Below are 17047 nucleotides of genomic sequence, written 5' to 3' on the forward strand. Positions count from 1 at the left end.
GCCCTGTTCCTCCTCCACGCACTCGCCCTGTGGTGCGTGACTCCAACCCAGTACCACCAGTTCTGGCACCACGCACTAAGCCTCCTGTGCGTCTCCAGAGCCCTGTACGCCCTGTTGCTGCTCCCCGCACTAGCCTTGAGGTGCGTGTCCTTAGCCCGGTACCACCAGTTCCGGCACCACGCACCAGGCCTACTGTGCGCCTCAGCAGGCCAGAGTCTGCCGTCTGCCCTGCGCTGCCCGTCTGCCCAGCGCCGCCTGTCTGCCCAGCGCCGCCTGCGCTGCCCGTCTGCCCAGCGCCGTCTGAGCTGCCCGTCTGCCCAGCGCCCTCTGAGCTGCCCGTCTGCCCAGCGCCCTCTGAGCTGCCCGTCTGCCCAGCGCCCTCTGAGCTGCCCGTCTGTCCTGAGCCTTCAAAGCCGCCCGTCTGTCCTGAGCCTTCAAAGCCGCCCGTCTGTCCTGAGCCTTCAGAGCCGTCCGTCTGTCAGGAGCCGCTAGAGCCGTCCGTCAGTCAGGAGCCGCTAGAGCCGTCCGTCAGTCAGGAGCCGCCAGAGCCACCCGCCAGTCAGTCAGGAGCTGCCGGAGCCGCCCGCCAGTCAGGAGCTGCCCGAGCCGCCCGCCAGTCAGGAGCTGCCCGAGCCGCCCGCCAGTCAGGAGCTGCCCGAGCTGCCCGCCAGTCAGGAGCTGCCCGAGCTGCCCGCCAGTCAGGAGCTGCCCGAGTCGCCCGCCAGTCAGGAGCTGCCCGAGCCGCCCGCCAGTCAGGAGCTCCCTGAGCTGCCCTTCAGCCATGAGCTACCCCTCAGTCATGAGCTGCCCCTCAGTCCGGAGCTGCCCCTCAGTCCGGAGCTGCCCCTCAGTCCGGAGCTGCCCCTCAGTCCGGAGCTGCCCCTCAGTCCGGAGGCGCCCATCAGTCCAGTGAGGTTAATTTGGAGGGTCGCCGTTAAGAGGGGCCACGGAAGCGAGGATTAACTATGGTGGGGTGGGGGCCACGTCCAGCGCCGCCACTGAGGACAGATGCCCACTGAGACCCTTCCCTATAGGTTCAGGTTTTGCGGCCGGAGTCCGCACCTTGGGGGGGGGGGGGGGGGGGGGGCTGGGGTACTGTCACGTTCCTGACCTCATTTCCTTTGTTTAGTTGGTCAGGACGTGAGCTGGGTGGGCATTCTATGTTTTAAGTTTCTATGTTGGGTTTGTTGTTTGGCCTAATATGGATCTCAATCAGAGGCAGGTGTTTGTCATTGTCTCTGATTGGGAACCATATTAAGGTAGCCTGTTTTCACTGTTGGTTTGTGGGTGATTGTTCCTGTTCGTGCATTCATGTGTTCTATGTTCTCTAGTTCAGAACTGTAGCTTCGTTGGTTTTCGTTTGTTAATTGTTTTGTTCGTATTGAAGAAGTATTGTAATAAATATGGATACATACCACGCTGCGCTTTGGTCCTCCTCTCCTTCCAACGACGAAAGTCATTACAGATATCCACGATGATTTTACTGTGCATGTATGGCTTTTAAGTTTTATGTGCGTTTGTTTTTTTAAATGGTCGAATTAATAAACTAAACATCCTATGGGGGCTTTGCCATGGTAGCCAAAATCAAGGTCAGCCCAGCATTTTTATACATGACCCTATACATGATGGGATGTTAATTGCTTAATTAACTCAGAAACCACACCTGTGTGGAAGCACCTGCTTTCAATATACTTTGTATCCCTCATTTACTCAAGTGTTTCATTATTTCAGCAGTTACCTGTACTTTTCTAGTCCTTATTATTCGCCTTCCACTGGAACCTCTAGCGCAACATTTTCTAAAGCTACCGAGACCAAAAAAACTTTAAAACCTATAGGCTGACTTTCTCCAGGTTGCTTGGAAAAAACCTTTTTGATAGTACTATTACTTTTCATACTACAACCACATTTGCATGAATCACAATGGAGGATTTACCCAAACAACCCAATATTCAAGTCTATCAAAGTAGTCATAGTGCTAAACAGAACTCCACCAATCCTTAGCTAGAACCTCCATATGCAGCTTACTCTGTGTCTGTCTAAAACAGCATTTCCCAATCTCGGTCCTCAGGAGCCAAAGGGGTGCACTTTTTGTTTTTTGCCCTAGCCCTACAAAGCTTGATGATTAGTTGATTATTTGAATCAGCTGTGTAGTGCTAGGGTAAAAAACAAAACGTGCACCCCTTTGGGTCCCGAGGACCGAGATTGTGAAACCCTGGTCTAGAATGGCAACGCAGTACGCTATTGAAGCACGTTCTTTCCGTGGCTTACCGCCCCCGGTTGAGCTGGCTGTGCCTTGACTGCCGCGGCTGAGGAGCATGGTCATTGGAGAGAGCCAAGGGGGGTGGCACTGTACTGTGCTGGCTCTGGTATTTTCTAGACACATTCTCCTTTCTGGCACAGTTCCAGCAATTATGCTGAATGCCCATAGGAAAACCCTTTGAATAACCCTTTTGGGTTCCAGGTAGAACACTTTTCACTGATTGTTCTACATGGAACCAGAAAGGGTTAAGCTGGAACCAAAAAGGGTTCTCCTGTGGGGACAGCCGAAGAACCCTTTTTTCTAAGAGTAGAGACTACATAATGAGACCACAGACAACAGTACTGGATATGTAATAAATCACTCTGTGCCTTGAGATGTCATAATACTCCTAGTCTGTTAACTGACCAGAATCATGCTGGTCTACAATCTTTGTTGATGAATTATCATACTGTTAACAGCAATACACAAGTGCATGAACAGTAACCTCCCCTGAATTTCAAATCAAGTTCCATCCCCCACTACATCCTATGCACTTTTGGATTCAGGGTACATTTCAGCTTTAATAGAATATCAAATGATCTGGTAGCTTGACATCATCATTGTAAAGGATTCAGATAGGCTACACGATCACAACAACATTTATAATGACCATCTGAACATCTTTTTAGAGAAGACTATGCTGTGATTTTGAACATGTAAACCTCAGTGTTTAATGTATGGATTATATCGATTTTGTCAGATAATTTTTTTTAATAGATGTTGAGTCTTCTGTGGTTTGAATCCATAGCAACATGGCCATAGTTTCATTAAAACATTTCATTTTCAGTAGATGCAGTCGTATGCATTTTCATCATCGCAGTAGAAACACTGAAATGTAGCTTTTGAAATAACGATCTCACAACTTTAATAGCAGGTTTAGAGTTACAACAGCAGGTTGTGACATGTGTTAGCACAAATCAAATTAACAAAATAAAAAAAGGAGTTAAAAAGGTCAAATCCTACGGCCCATCTATGACCATGTATTAAAATGTTTTTGTTCACTTACAATATTAAAAACAGATCACGAGTTAGTCAATGTGTTACCAGGAACTACAAGCATCAAACCAAATAAATGGAGAGGTTCTATGAGCTCTGCCTAAAAAAAACACATGACTTCCTACACATGAAAGCACTTGGTCGGGTCCAGGTCCAGTGTCTGTCACACTTCATTGACTTCGTCACCTGTGAAAATGTCAATCATCAATATAACATTCCCTGCTTGGCCTAGGATTTTACAACATATAAAACAATGAACATAAATCTTCACAGGGCCGGCCCCCGACCAAATAATATATACTGAGTATATAAAACATTAAGAACACCTGCTCTTTCCATGACAGACTGACCAGGTGAATCTATGATCCCTTATTGATGTCACTTGTTAAATCCACTTCAAATGAAGGGAAGGACACAGGTAATTGTTTTATTTTTAAGCCTTGAGACATGGATTGTGTATGTGTGCCATTCAGAAGGTTAATGGACAAGACAAAAAATGTAAGTGCCTTGGAACGGGGTATGGTAATGGGTGCCAGGCACACCGGTGTGTGTCAAGAACTGCAACGCTGCTGGGTTTTTCACACATTTTTTTATGCTTTTTTTTTCACAGTTTCCCATGTGTTGTGTGTTATAATTGTAGAATACACAAGGTGCAGTTTTGAAATTTTGTTGTGGATTGGCAGTTTCTCTTGTTATGTCCGTCACTCAATCAGCCATGTCAGCTCACAATTCTTAGATTGGGCCCCTGATTGTGCCTAGAGCGACTTACAGGAGCATTTTTAGGGTTAAGTGCCTTGATCACGAGCCTAGTTGGCTCGGGGACTCGAACCAGCAACCTTTTAGTGGCCTAACTATCCTTTTATTTATTTTTTGTAGTACGTTTACTAGTTTTTCTCCCCAATTTCATGACATCCAATTGGTAGTTACAGTCTTGACCCATCGCTGCAACTCCCCTCCAGACTCGGGAGAGGCGAAGGTCGAGAGCCATGCGTCCTCCGAAACACGACCCTGCCAAGCCACACTGCTTCTTGACACACTGCTCGCTTAACCCAGAAGCCAGAGGAAACACCATCCAGCTGGCGACCGAGGTCAGCTTGCAGGTGCCCGGCCCACCACAAGGAGTCACGTGAGCGCGACGGGACAAGGAAATCCCAGCCGGCCAAACCCTCCCCTAACCCGGATGACGCTAGGCCAATTGTGCGCCGCTTCATGGGCCTCCCGGTCACGGGATTGAACCCCGATCTGTAGTGACGCCTCAAGCACTGTGATGCAGTGCCTTACACCACTGCCCAACTCAGGAGGCCCCTCAGCCCAACGATCTTAACCGCTAGGCTATCTGCCGCCCCGATGATTTTGTTAGTCACTCTCATATCATTAACATGGCATAAGTCTTGACAAAATGTGTAGAATTGCAGGACATTAGCTTTAAAAACATAAAACTTCTCTCAACCCCATGACAAAATGGGAAGAATTGTAGGAAATTAACTGTAAAACTACTAATTTTATCCTCTCTGCCCCATGGCAAAATTGTGGAATTTGTTATAAAGTTGCTAAACTTCTCTCCGAACCATGGCAAAATCTGTAGAATTGCCGAAAGTTTGCTTTAGAAATGCAACATTTCCTTTACTCCCTAAGACAAATGTATAGAATTGCAGAAAATTTGCTTTACAACAAAAATATTTATCTCCGCCGTCAAGAGGGGGGCCACTAAATGTTTTTCCTGTGAGGTGCAAATCTCACTTAGGGCACTCAAAATGCTAGGGCCGGCCCTGTATCTTCATTCCTGTCAGTTAACTTCTTATGGCTGCAGCCCGGCGTCGGTACACTTATGACAACAGCCACTTCAAGTGCAGGGCGCGAAATTCAAAATATATATTTTTTAAATATTTAACTTTCACACATTAACAAGTCCAATACAGCAAATGAAAGGTACACATCTTGTGAATCCAGCCAACATGTCCGATTTTTAAAATGTTTTACAGCGAAAACAGCACGTATATTTATGTTAGCTCACCACCAAATACAAAAAAGGACAGACATTTTTCACAGCACAGGTAGCATGCACAAAGCCAACCTAACTAACCAAGAACCAACCAAACTAACCAACAAACAACTTCATCAGATGACAGTCTTATAACATGTTATTCAATAAATCTATGTTTTGTTCGAAAAATGTGCATATTTCAGGTATAAATCATAGTTTACATTGCAGCTACAATCAGAAATTGCACCGAAAGCAGCCAGAATAATTACAGACACCAACGTCAAATACCTAATTACTCATCATAAAACATTTCTGAAAAATACATAGTGTACAGCAAATGAAAGACAGGCATCTTGTGATTCCAGCCAATATTTCCGATTTATTAAGTGTTTTACAGCGAAAACACAATATAGCGTTATATTAGCTTACCACAATAGCCAGAAACACATGCCATTTCCCAGTAGCAAAAGGTTAGCGATCGTAACAAACCAGTAAAAGATATATAATTTTTTGACTAACCTTGATATTCTTCATCAGATGACAGTCCTATAACATCAGGTTATACATACACTTATGTTTTGTTCGAAAATGTGCATATTTAGAGCTGAAATCAGTGGTTATACATGTTGCTATCTTAGCTACTTTTTCCACAACGTCTAAACAGCAACGATATTTTTCTGACACGTTTTCTGACACACATATTCTGACCAAATAGCTATTCATAAACATAACTAAAAAATACATGTTGTATAGGAAATGATAGATCCATTAGTTCTTAATGAAATCGCAGTGTTAGAATTCTAAAAAATAACTTCATTACGACATCCAGCTTCGGTATAGCTGAGTACCCCAAAGTTGGCCGCCGGCGACTAGTTCACATGCACGACAGATATATGAAATAGCATCATAAAATGTTTCTTACTTTTGGTGATCTTCCATCAGAATGTTGGACAAGGTGTCCTTTGTCAAGAACAATCGTTGTTTGGATTTAGAACGTTCATTTTCCCTCTTGAATTAGCAAGCGCACTTGCCAAGTGGCTCGAAGCTGTCCATGTCAACAAACGGAAGAGAACGGAACACGGCAAAACTCCCGAAAAATGTTCAATAATCTGATGAAACTATATTGAAAAAACATACTTTACGATGATATGGTCACATGTATCAAATAAAATCAAAGCCGGAGATATTAGTCGCCTATAACGGCAGCTAAACAGAAGGCAAATCCAAGTCCCCTTTCGCGCTCACCAGAAAACAGGAAATGGGCGGACACGTCATACAAAGAGCTTGTATTCCACTTCAGACCAAGATAAACACAAAATTTCTTCTCTCACCGCCTCTTGACATCCAGGGGAAGGTGTATGAAGTGCACGTATACTAATACGTATCATGCCCATGTATAGGCAGGAAGTAGAACAGAGCATCGATTTCAGACTTTCCACTTCCTGGTCAGGAAGTTTGTGCCAAATGAGTTCTGTTTGACTCACAGATATAATTCAAACGGTTTTAGAAACTAGAGAGTGTTTTCTATCCAATAGTAATAATAATATGCATATTGTACGAGCAAGAATTGAGTACGAGGCCGTTTGAAATGGGCACCTTTTATCTGGCTACTCAATACTGCCCCTGCAGCCCAAACAGGTTAAGCATGAGTATGAGAAATGTAGGTTTGGTTATAGAAAGGTTGTTATGTACTTACTCTCTGCACACGGGGAGCTGTATTCACTCACAGCTTCATCACCTGAAAACAGAAAAGAGGAGAATGCAGAGGTCAGTTCCTTTATAATGATAACTACTTCCCTGTCAGTCAACATCATTAAACTCCCACTTCAGGGGTGAACCAATGGGCTAGAGGCCAATTTCAAGTTTTCATAACAATCGGAAATTGGTATTTTTGGGCGCCGATTTGCCAATTTTTTTATATTTTTTTTGACCTTTATTTAATCTTTATTTAACTAGGCAAGTCAGTTAAGAACACATTCTTATTTTCAATGACGGCCTAGGAACGTTCTGCCTCGTTCAGGGGCAGAACGACAGATTTTTAACATTGTCAGCTCGGGGGGAAAAATCTTGCAACCTTACAGTTAACTAGTCCAATGCTCTAACACCTGATTACATTGCAATCCACGAGGAGCCTGCCTGTTACGCGAATGCAGTAAGCTAAGGTAAATTGCTAGCTAGCATTAAACTTATCTTATAAAAAACAATCAATCAATGACTGTCATTGCTCCAATGTGTACTTAACCATAAACATCAATGCCTTTCTTAAAATCAATAAACAAGTATATATTTTTAAACCTGCATATTTAGCTAAAAGAAATCCAGGTTAGCAGGCAATATTAACCAGGTGAAATTGTGTCATTTCTCTTGCGTTCATTGCACACAGAAACAGTTTGGGCCGCCTGGCTCTTTGTGAACTAATTTGCCAGAATTTTACGTAATTATGACATAACATTGAAGGTTGTGCAATGTAACAGGAATATTTAGACTCATGGATGCCACCCGTTAGATAAAATACGGAACGGAAAAATCGTTTTGTTTTCGAGGTGATAGTTTCCGGATTAGTCAAAGGTATATGGTTTAGAGAGAAATAGTCGACGCGTTATAATTCCTGTAATAACTTGTGGCTGAACTTGAAAGGGGTTCCTTCGTTATTTTACCGTTCATGTCTTCCATAGAGAATGTCTTGATCTACTTCAAATAAGGTCTGTGTTTCGTGCAGGCTTAAACCGCCTCGACGTTTTGATACCCGTGTAAATCTCACTAGGATAAGGTAACGTTTGTCAACATATTTTCATAAATCCACTCTACAAAAAAAATGATCTTCGCTTATATTTAGCCAATATTGATCAGAGTTACCTTGTCCTATGGATATCTACACAGTTATAAAATTAGCACGGTGGTGTAAGCCTACACGAAACACAGACCTTATTTGAAGTGAATCTAAAAATATCCTATGGAATAAATGAAGGAACCGCTTTTCAGATTTTGCTAGAAGGTGTCATGGGAATTATGACTCGCACTTTGGCCGTCAATTCTTACCATGCCCATTATTAAAATAGGATTTCCTGCATATTGAAATTACAGTTTTTGTTTTCAACATTAATCACAGGTAACTTAAACTCTATTTTTATTCAAACAGTTGAGAGTATTTGTCTCCTAAGCAGACTCTTCAGTATCATTGTCACTTCAGAGCTGTGTGTGTGTGTGCGTATTTATGTATTATATTAAGTTAAAATAAAAGTGTTCATTGTTCATTCAGTATTGTTGCAATTGTCATTATTACAAAAATGTGTGTGTGTATGATATATATATATATATATATATATATATATAAAAATATATAAAAAATGTTTTAAATAAATTGGCACGATTAATCGGTATCGGCTTTTTTTGTCCTCCAATAATCGGTATCGGCGTTGAAAAATCATAATCGGTCGACCTCTACAATGGGCCCATACTGGTGATGTCTCATTTCCTTCTTCAGGGAACTAGAGTTATGGACAGTACCAGTCAAAAGTTTGGACACACTTACTCATTCAAGGGTTTCTTTATTTTTTACATTGCAGAATAATAGTGAAGACATCAAAACTATGAAATAACACATATGGAATAATTTAGTAACCAAAACAATGTGTTAAACAAAATCAAAACCTATTATATTTGAAATTCTTCAAAGTAGCCACCCTTTGCCTTGATGACAGCTTTGCACATGCCTGGCATTCTCTCAACCAGCTTCATGAGGTAGTCACCTGGAATGCATTTCAATTAATAGATGTGCCTTGTTAAGTTATTTGGGGAATTTCTTTCCTTCTTAACCTTTCTAGGACACACGTTCCGCTAGCGGAACCCCTGACAACATTCCGCTGAAAAGGCAGCGCGGGAAATTCAAAAATATTTTTGGGAAATATGTAACTTTCACACATTAACAAGTCCAATACAGCAAATGAAAGATAAACATCTTGTTAATCTACCCATCATGTCCGATTTAAAAAATGTTTTACAGCGAAAACACAACATATGATTATGTAAGATCACCGCCAAGTCCAAAAAACACACAGCCATTTTCCCAGCCAAAGATAGGAGTCACAAAAAGCAGAAATAGAGATAAAATTAATCACTAACCTTTGATGATCTTCATCAGATGACACTCATAGAACATCATGTTACACAATACATGTATGTTTTGTTCGATAATGTGCATATTTATATCCAACAATCTTAGTGTACATTGTCGCCATGTTCAGAAATGCCTCCAAAATATCCGGAGAAATTGCAGAGAGCCACATCTAATAACAGAAATACTCATCATAAACTTTGATGAAAGATACATGTTTTACATAGAATTAAAGATACACTTGTTCTTAACGCAACCGCTGTGTCAGATTTCGAAAAAGCACACCATGCAATAATCTGAGACGGCGCTCAGATATAAAAAACATTTCTCCGCCATGTTGGAGTCAACAGAAATACGAAATTACATCATAAATATTCCCTTACCTTTGATGATCTTCTTTCTTCTTCACATCTTTTTTCTATGTGTGAGAACTTTTCTACGGGTTTGAACTGTCTTTTTCTTGTCATCAAATCCCTGCCAAAAGTCAGGTGACCTAAGTGCTTCCAAATATGGAGTTGCAGGTTTGCCATATCTGTCATGTTTGCGCTATGTGCAAATCTTTATGGCAGTCATTTTACTTAAGGCCCTTGGAAATGATCTGCATATCTGCAATTATTTAAAAATTATAATCACTATATCGATTTACAAATACAAATCAAAAGGTGTTTGTTTGTGGATAGTGAATTGCAGTTGTGGATAGCGATTTACATTTGTGGAAAGTGATTTACATTTGTGGATTGGTGATTTATATTTGTGAATACATTTGGCATTATATTGATCCCATACAGACCCCACCTGTTTTTGGGAGGTTTTTTTGTGTCTGTTTTGCATGTTATTTTGCCATTAATACATGTCACATATCAGTTTGCAAACAATGTAACATTTTTATAATCAAATGAGTTAATAAAGCCGTATACAAACATGGTCTCTTTTTTTCTTTCTTGAGTAATGCAGGTGTTTCAGACTAGCTCAGTGCTTGGTAATGTTGGTAATGTTCTCCAATTACGCCGTGATTGGCTCAGTGTTCTGTCACTCACGGGGACACTATGTCACTGCAAAATGTACGGGTAGAGCTCGAAAATTCAAGCCCCTTGGATGCTGCAATAGAGTTGCATTAGAAGTGCCTATCCAAGAAGGCTCAAGGTCATTGGACAGAGATAAAATGACGTCAAATCACGTTATATCTACTGTAGCTTTAATTGGACTGATCATGTCAACATCGTACTTTCAGAATCTTAGCTAGCAAGCTAGCAGTCATCATCATGAATCAAGTCAACAATCTACTGGCAAATCCTTTTCCATCATTGTCATATGAAGAGAAATTATGAAGAGAAATGATAGATAAAACACTGGTGCTCATCGGCCATAAATATTACACAACAAGTTGGAAAATCGCAAATTCAACAATAAGTGGTTTGGAAGGAATCAGTGGCTAACTGCAAGCTCTGCAAAGCAATCACTAGCCTGCTATTCAGTGGAGTGGGTGTGTGGTCCAAGTTTGGATTTAAGGGTCAACATTGGCCATTCAACATTGGCCATGCTTTCAATCCAGCATCACTTCTGCCGCGTTCAAGACAACTGGGAACTCTGAAAAAAACAAGCTCAGACTGGGAAAATAAATTTTGAACGGTCATCCAACTCAGAATTCCAGGTTGTAACTCGGGCCTCTTTCTAGAGCTCTTCAGTTTCCTGAAGATCACTGACATCATGATTGGACCTTGTTTTTTTTGTTGAGTTCCCAGTTGTCTTGAAAGCCCTTCATCAATAAGTGCATCGATGATGTCGTCCCCACAGTGACCGTACGTACATACCCCAACCAGAAGCCATGGATCACAGGGAACATCCACACTGAGCTAAAGGGTAGAGTTGCCGCTTCAAGGAGCTGGACTCCAACCTGGACGCTTATAAGAAATCCTGCTATGCCCTCCGACAAACCATCAAACAGGCAAAGCATCAATATAGGACTAAGCCTGAATCCTACTACACCGGCTACGATGCTCATGTGATGTGGATGGGCATGCAAATTATTACAGACTACAAAGGGAAGCCCCGTGAGCTGCCCAGTAGCACGAGCCTACAGACGAGCTAAATGACTTCTATGCGCGCTTCGAGGCAAGCAACAAAGAAGCATGCATGAGAGCACCAGATGTTCGGCTACGGAGAGCTTAATCACACAGTCGTCCCGATGTGAGTAAGACCTTGAAACAGGTCAACATTCACAAGGCCGCAGGGCCAGACGGATTACCAGGATGTGTACTCCTAGCATGCGCTGACCAACTGGCAAATGTCTTGTTCAACCTGTCCCTGACTAAGTCTGTAATAACAAAATGTTTCAAGCAGACCACCATAGTCCCTGTGCCAAGGAACACCAAGGTAACCTGCCTAAATGACTACCGATCCGTAGCACTCACGTCCGTAGCCATGAAGTGCTTTGAAAGGCTGGTCATGGCTCATATCAATATCCCAGAAACCCTAGACCCATTGCAATTTGCATACCGCCACAATCTTTATTGCACTCTTCCCACCTGGACAAAAGGAACACCTACGTGAGAATGCTATTCATTGACTACAGTTCAGCATTCAACACCATAGTGTCCTCAAAGCTCATCACTGAGCTAAGGACCCTGGGACTAAACACCTCCCTCTGCAACTGGATCCTGGACTTCCAGATGGGCCGCCCTAGGTGGTAAGGGTAGGTAATAACATCTGCCACGCTGATCCTCAACACAGGGGCCCCTCGGGGGTGCATGCTTAGTCCCCTCCTGTACTCCCTGTTCACCCATGACTGCGTGGCCAAGCACAACTCCAACATTAAGTTTGCTGGTGACACAACAGTGGTAGGCTTATAGAGAGGAGGTCAGAGACCTGGCAGTGTGGTGCCAGGACAACAACCTCTCCCTCAACATGGTCAAGACAAAGGAGATGATCGTGGACTACAGGAAAAGGAGGGCCGAGCACGCCCCCATTCTCATCGACGGGGCTGTAGTGGAGCAGGTTGAGAGCGTCAAGTTCCTTGGTGTCCACATCACCAACAAACTATCATGGTCCAAACACACCAAGACATGAAGAGTGAAGAGGGCACAACAACGCATATTCCCCCTCAGGAGAATGAAAAGATTTGGCATGGGTCCTCAGATCCTCAAAAAGTTCTACAGCTGCACCATCGAGAGAATGGTCACCGCCTGCTATGGCAACTGCTCGGCCTCCGACCGAGCAGAGTAGTGCCTTGCGGTAGCGCGTATGGCCCAGTGCATCACTAGGGCCAAGTTCCTGCCACCCAGGACCTCTATACTAGGCGGTGTCAAAGGAAGGCCCTAAAAATTGCCACCGCACGGCCAGTGGTATTGGAGCGCCAAGTCTAGGTTCAAAAGGCTTCTTAGCAGCTTCTACCCCCAAGTCATAAGACTGCTAATCAAATGGCTTCCCAGAATATTTGCATTGAAACCCCACCCCCCTTTTTTACGCTGCTGCTACTTGCTGTTTATTATTAATGCATAGTCACGTTACCCCTACCTACATGTACATATTACCTCAATTACCTTGACTAACCTGTACCCCCGCACATTGACACGGTACTGGTACCCACTGTATATAGCCTCGTTATTGTTGCTCTTAAATTTCAGTTAGTTACACTTACTTAGTAAATATTTATTATTTATTTAATTAAAATTGCATTGTTGGGGGCCTCCCGAACGGCGCAGCGGTCTAAGGCACTGCATCGCAGTGTTGTGGCGTAACTACAGCCTGGGGTTTTATCCCAGGCTGTGTCACAACCGGACGTGACCGAGAGTCCCATAGGGCAGCGCACAATTGGCCCAGCTTCATCCGAGTTAGGGGAGGGTATGGCCGGGGGGGGGTTTGTGCGCTGGCTTTCGGGTTAAAGGAGCGGGTGTTAAGAAGTGCGGCTTGGCGGGTCATGTTTCGGATATGCATGACTCAACTTCCACCTCTCCCGATCCCATTGGGGAGTTGCAGCGATGAGAAAAGATTGCAATTGGATATCATGAAATTGGGGAGCAAAAGGTGGTTAAACATTTTTTTTTGTGTTCTTTTGCCCATCTTAATCTTTTATTTTTATTGGCCAGTCTGAGATATGGCTTTTTCTTTGCAACTCTACTTAGAAGGTCAGCATCCCGGAGTCGCATCTTCACTGTTGACATTTGATACTGGTGTTTTGAGGGTACTATTTAATGAAGCTGCCAGTTGAAGACTTGTGAGGCGTCTGTTTCTCAAACTAGAGACTCTAATGTACTTGTCCTTGTGCTCAGTTGTGCATCGGGGCCTCCCACTCCTCTTTCTATTCTGGTTAGAGCCAGTTTGTGCTGTTCTGTGAAGGGAGTAGTACACAGCGTTGTATGAGATCTTCAGTTTCTTGGCAATTTCTCGCATGGAATAGCCCTCATTTCTCAGAACAAGAATAGACTGACGAGTTTCAGAAGAAAGGTCTTTGTTTCTGGCCATTTTGAGCCTGTAATCAAACCCAAAACTGCCGATGCTCCAGATACTCAACTAGTCTAAAGAAGGACAGTTTTATTGCTTCTTTAATCAGAACAACAGTTTTCAGCTGTAAGGTCTACTCTACACCTGTTGTATTCGGCGCATGTGACAAATATAATGTGATTTGAAATCCATAGAATGCCAGACTTTGATGACAAAATTTCCCCACGATGGCCCGCTGCACCACCTTCCTGTTCAAGTGAGCACAGCACAACAAGGTAAGTTGAAAAATGTATTGTATGCTGCTGCATAAATTATGTAATATGCCAGGGAGATAGATATACTGTAGCTAAGAAAGGAATACTAAGTGTATGTTGTGTAGTAAGCTGTTAGTAGCCCATGTGCCTCACCCTAATAATTTGGTCCCTTTCCCCCTCATAATTTAGGCTAATGTTCTGACTTGGTGGTGCACATGTAGCCTATAGCCTGTTTAGAGAAATGTAATCATTGAATATTGTAAGAGCTTTCATTGTCTGCTTATATGTCCCTTTTACTTATCCTACGGTTCTGACTTGGTGTACAGGGAATACTGTCAGAATGCCCATGTTCTGAATTATGTCGCTGTACATTTCAAAAGTGCTGAACAAAGTTAAATTGACTACGTCCGTCCTAGCTCGCTCATTAATGTCTTAATCGAAATTACGTATTGCCTCTTATCCGCTCGTCTTCCCCTTATGCCATAGTTTGTACATCTCAAATGTCAGTAGAAACCACATTTGTTTAAGCAAGTCAGCCATATGAGCCATGTATTTTTTTCTTTTAAAGGCAGTAAAATGAGGCTGAATTAACTTTTTCACTGCCAGACAAGGATTTCTGTACAAGAGATGACATTTTTGCTGTCTGTGTTAAGATGGAATTCTTACTTGTCTGGTAGTAGTCATACACTTTCACCACAGCTGGTTTCAGATTCCTCACAGGCACATCCTCCTCTATGGCCAGGCTGTACGTCTTCGTTTCCTTCTGCTTGAGCTGGAAGAAAAGGAATAATACATTTGACATTGCAGTCCAATGTTATAGATTCACATAGTGTTACTGTATAAAACATCCACTACAGTCTTACTTTGATGTTACTGTTCAAGTTAAATCCAGTGTGTAGATGCAAATGAGACCACATCCAACTAGGTTCTGTAACCGATAAAGACAGACCCGTTTAGATGCAACAGTCATGTTCCTACCCCATCTAGGTAGATGATGACATGTCCTTCCTCCAGGTCAACACGTTTGACAGTGGGGTCATTTTTCAACTGGAAGAACAGAACACAGGATAAGATAGTGTCATAGACAGTACAACTGATACATTCAAAGGACAACTACTGGCATTGACAAAAGGATAATACTTACAATTAGAACAGATGCCATTATCATTTTATACATTAACTAATCCTCAAGGGGATTATACTTAGGGCCAGGAGTGTTCCCCAAACTGGTAAAACTCCTGGCCCTGATTAACTGAGGTTCTCTTATCGACTCACAGGCCCGAGGGAGGATTTGTCCAGGACGAAGCCGGAGAGAAGCTTGACATTGATGATCACCATGTTGGTCTCCTCTCGCCGACCATTGTACCTGTCAGTCACACAGAGTCAGATGAAGGATGGATATTATCTTAAAGGTGCAAATACGCAGAAATCGCTCCACCATTTCCTGATTGCTAAAATTCTACTAGTTAGCTTAAGTTAAGTTTGTGACAAAACAAGCAAGAAAATCATTGTACCATCTAAACCACTTTGAAATATATTTTCAGTAACCAAACATTTTTTATTTTATGCTGTTCAAAACCGAAAGTAAAAGACGCAAAAACGATACTTGAGAATGGGAAGCATAAAAATAGCGTACATAGAACAGATCTAACACTTCTTAGACTTGCTGTCAATGAGGATGACAGATCTATAACTCATATGTCTACATGAATTTGGTCAGGTCGCCCAAAAAGTTATAGTGCAGCTTAAAAGATGCATTTTAAATGAGATGCATGAAATCAACAGACATTTCAATGTACAGTAGCACACATGCATTTCCATTAACGCTGAAATTCTAGGGTTGAAACGTTAGTTTTTGCGCAACAGTGTGCTCTACTGAACACAAACCAGATACTCAGTACATGCAGTACTGAGAGGCAGCAAAGGGGAAATGACTGGAGCCTGACCTGCACAAACACGCAGCTCTTGCCCTTTGCCTTGATGTTGTAGTCTCCAGGGACCTCCCTCAGCTGCTCCTCCTGATAGAGCAGCCTGTTGTTCTGATTCACAGTGAACTCCATCTTCAGGCCTCCGGCCGAGTTCACACTGACTGTACTGGCGCCCTCTGGACTGAAGGTGGCAGCACCGTACTTGGCCAGGGCCTGCAGTGCTAACACTGTGTCCTGGTGACAGGGGGGGGAGAAAAGTACTGTTGCAAAATCAAATCCGGGTCGACTATAGCTTGGGTATGAATGGAGAGAATCAATATAATAAAGCAATACATATGAAGATTGTAAAATGAAACACAACAATTCAAGGAAATCCATGTGTTGTGTTATGAAATGATTGTAAAGCTTTAATACAATGTCCAATTTACTACATTTCATATACAAATAAGGATTTGGTGTGATCCATGTTTGGCCATGTACTAACAGTAGGAGCGATTGGCAGATGAGTTGCTAGAGTGAATGAATGTCTACCAGACCAACAAAGTACCTGTGTGGAGGCAAAGCCTCCGTAGGGGTTCTGCTGCTGGGCCAGCCAGCGGACGATGCCAGTGGAGTAGTCCAGCCCAAAGCCTGGCATGGTGGGACCGGAGAGCAGCGCCAGCAGCACATAGGATGTCATCTCCACCTCCAGAGAGTCCGTCTTTGTCCCAGAAGCCTCTGGTCTCTCCCAGTGACGATTGCCACCTGTGGGAATTTTCATTGTCAGTGGTCGGCAGTGACCGTTTTACGGCAGACAGAAAGGTAGAAAGAGACATTTTCACCAAGAGACAAGACATACCTGAGGTAGCAGCTATCTTGTCCAGGTTGGTGATGAGCTTGGCCCTCATGACCTGGTTTTGGGCCAGGGTGAAGGTGTAGGACAGCAGGGCCATGGTGTAGGTGTTCTCCAGCTGGTCAGACACTGCTGCCTTCAGACACGTCAGACTCTTCTCCACCATGGGGTCCTGACACACTCACATACAACAGGATTGT

General features: G+C 43.1%; 2 protein-coding genes across 3 annotated transcripts; both read right to left on the reverse strand.

Moving 5' to 3' along the window:
- Positions 1-3251: 3251 nt before the first annotated feature.
- Positions 3252-15486, reverse strand: LOC120028338 (pregnancy zone protein-like). Of its 2 annotated transcripts, XM_038973557.1 has the most exons (5): positions 15363-15486; positions 15066-15134; positions 14754-14859; positions 6976-7017; positions 3252-3481 (listed from the first exon to the last, which is right to left on the reverse strand). In XM_038973557.1, exons 1-5 carry the CDS (start codon positions 15423-15425, stop codon positions 3459-3461), a joined length of 303 nt encoding a protein of 100 aa, XP_038829485.1. In that variant the 5' UTR covers positions 15426-15486; the 3' UTR covers positions 3252-3458. The 2 variants fall into 2 exon arrangements, with proteins under 2 accessions (XP_038829485.1, XP_038829484.1); XM_038973556.1 differs by lacking the exon at positions 3252-3481 and having other exon boundaries at positions 6935-7017.
- Positions 15487-15744: 258 nt separating this feature from the next.
- LOC120029186 (murinoglobulin-2-like) lies at positions 15745-17047 on the reverse strand. Its single transcript, XM_038974482.1, has 4 exons — positions 16854-17047; positions 16563-16759; positions 16034-16249; positions 15745-15753 (listed from the first exon to the last, which is right to left on the reverse strand). Exons 1-4 carry the CDS (start codon positions 17011-17013, stop codon positions 15745-15747), a joined length of 582 nt encoding a protein of 193 aa, XP_038830410.1. The 5' UTR covers positions 17014-17047.

This window comes from Salvelinus namaycush, chromosome 34 (genome assembly GCF_016432855.1).
Source record: "Salvelinus namaycush isolate Seneca chromosome 34, SaNama_1.0, whole genome shotgun sequence".
NCBI lineage: Eukaryota > Metazoa > Chordata > Actinopteri > Salmoniformes > Salmonidae > Salvelinus > Salvelinus namaycush.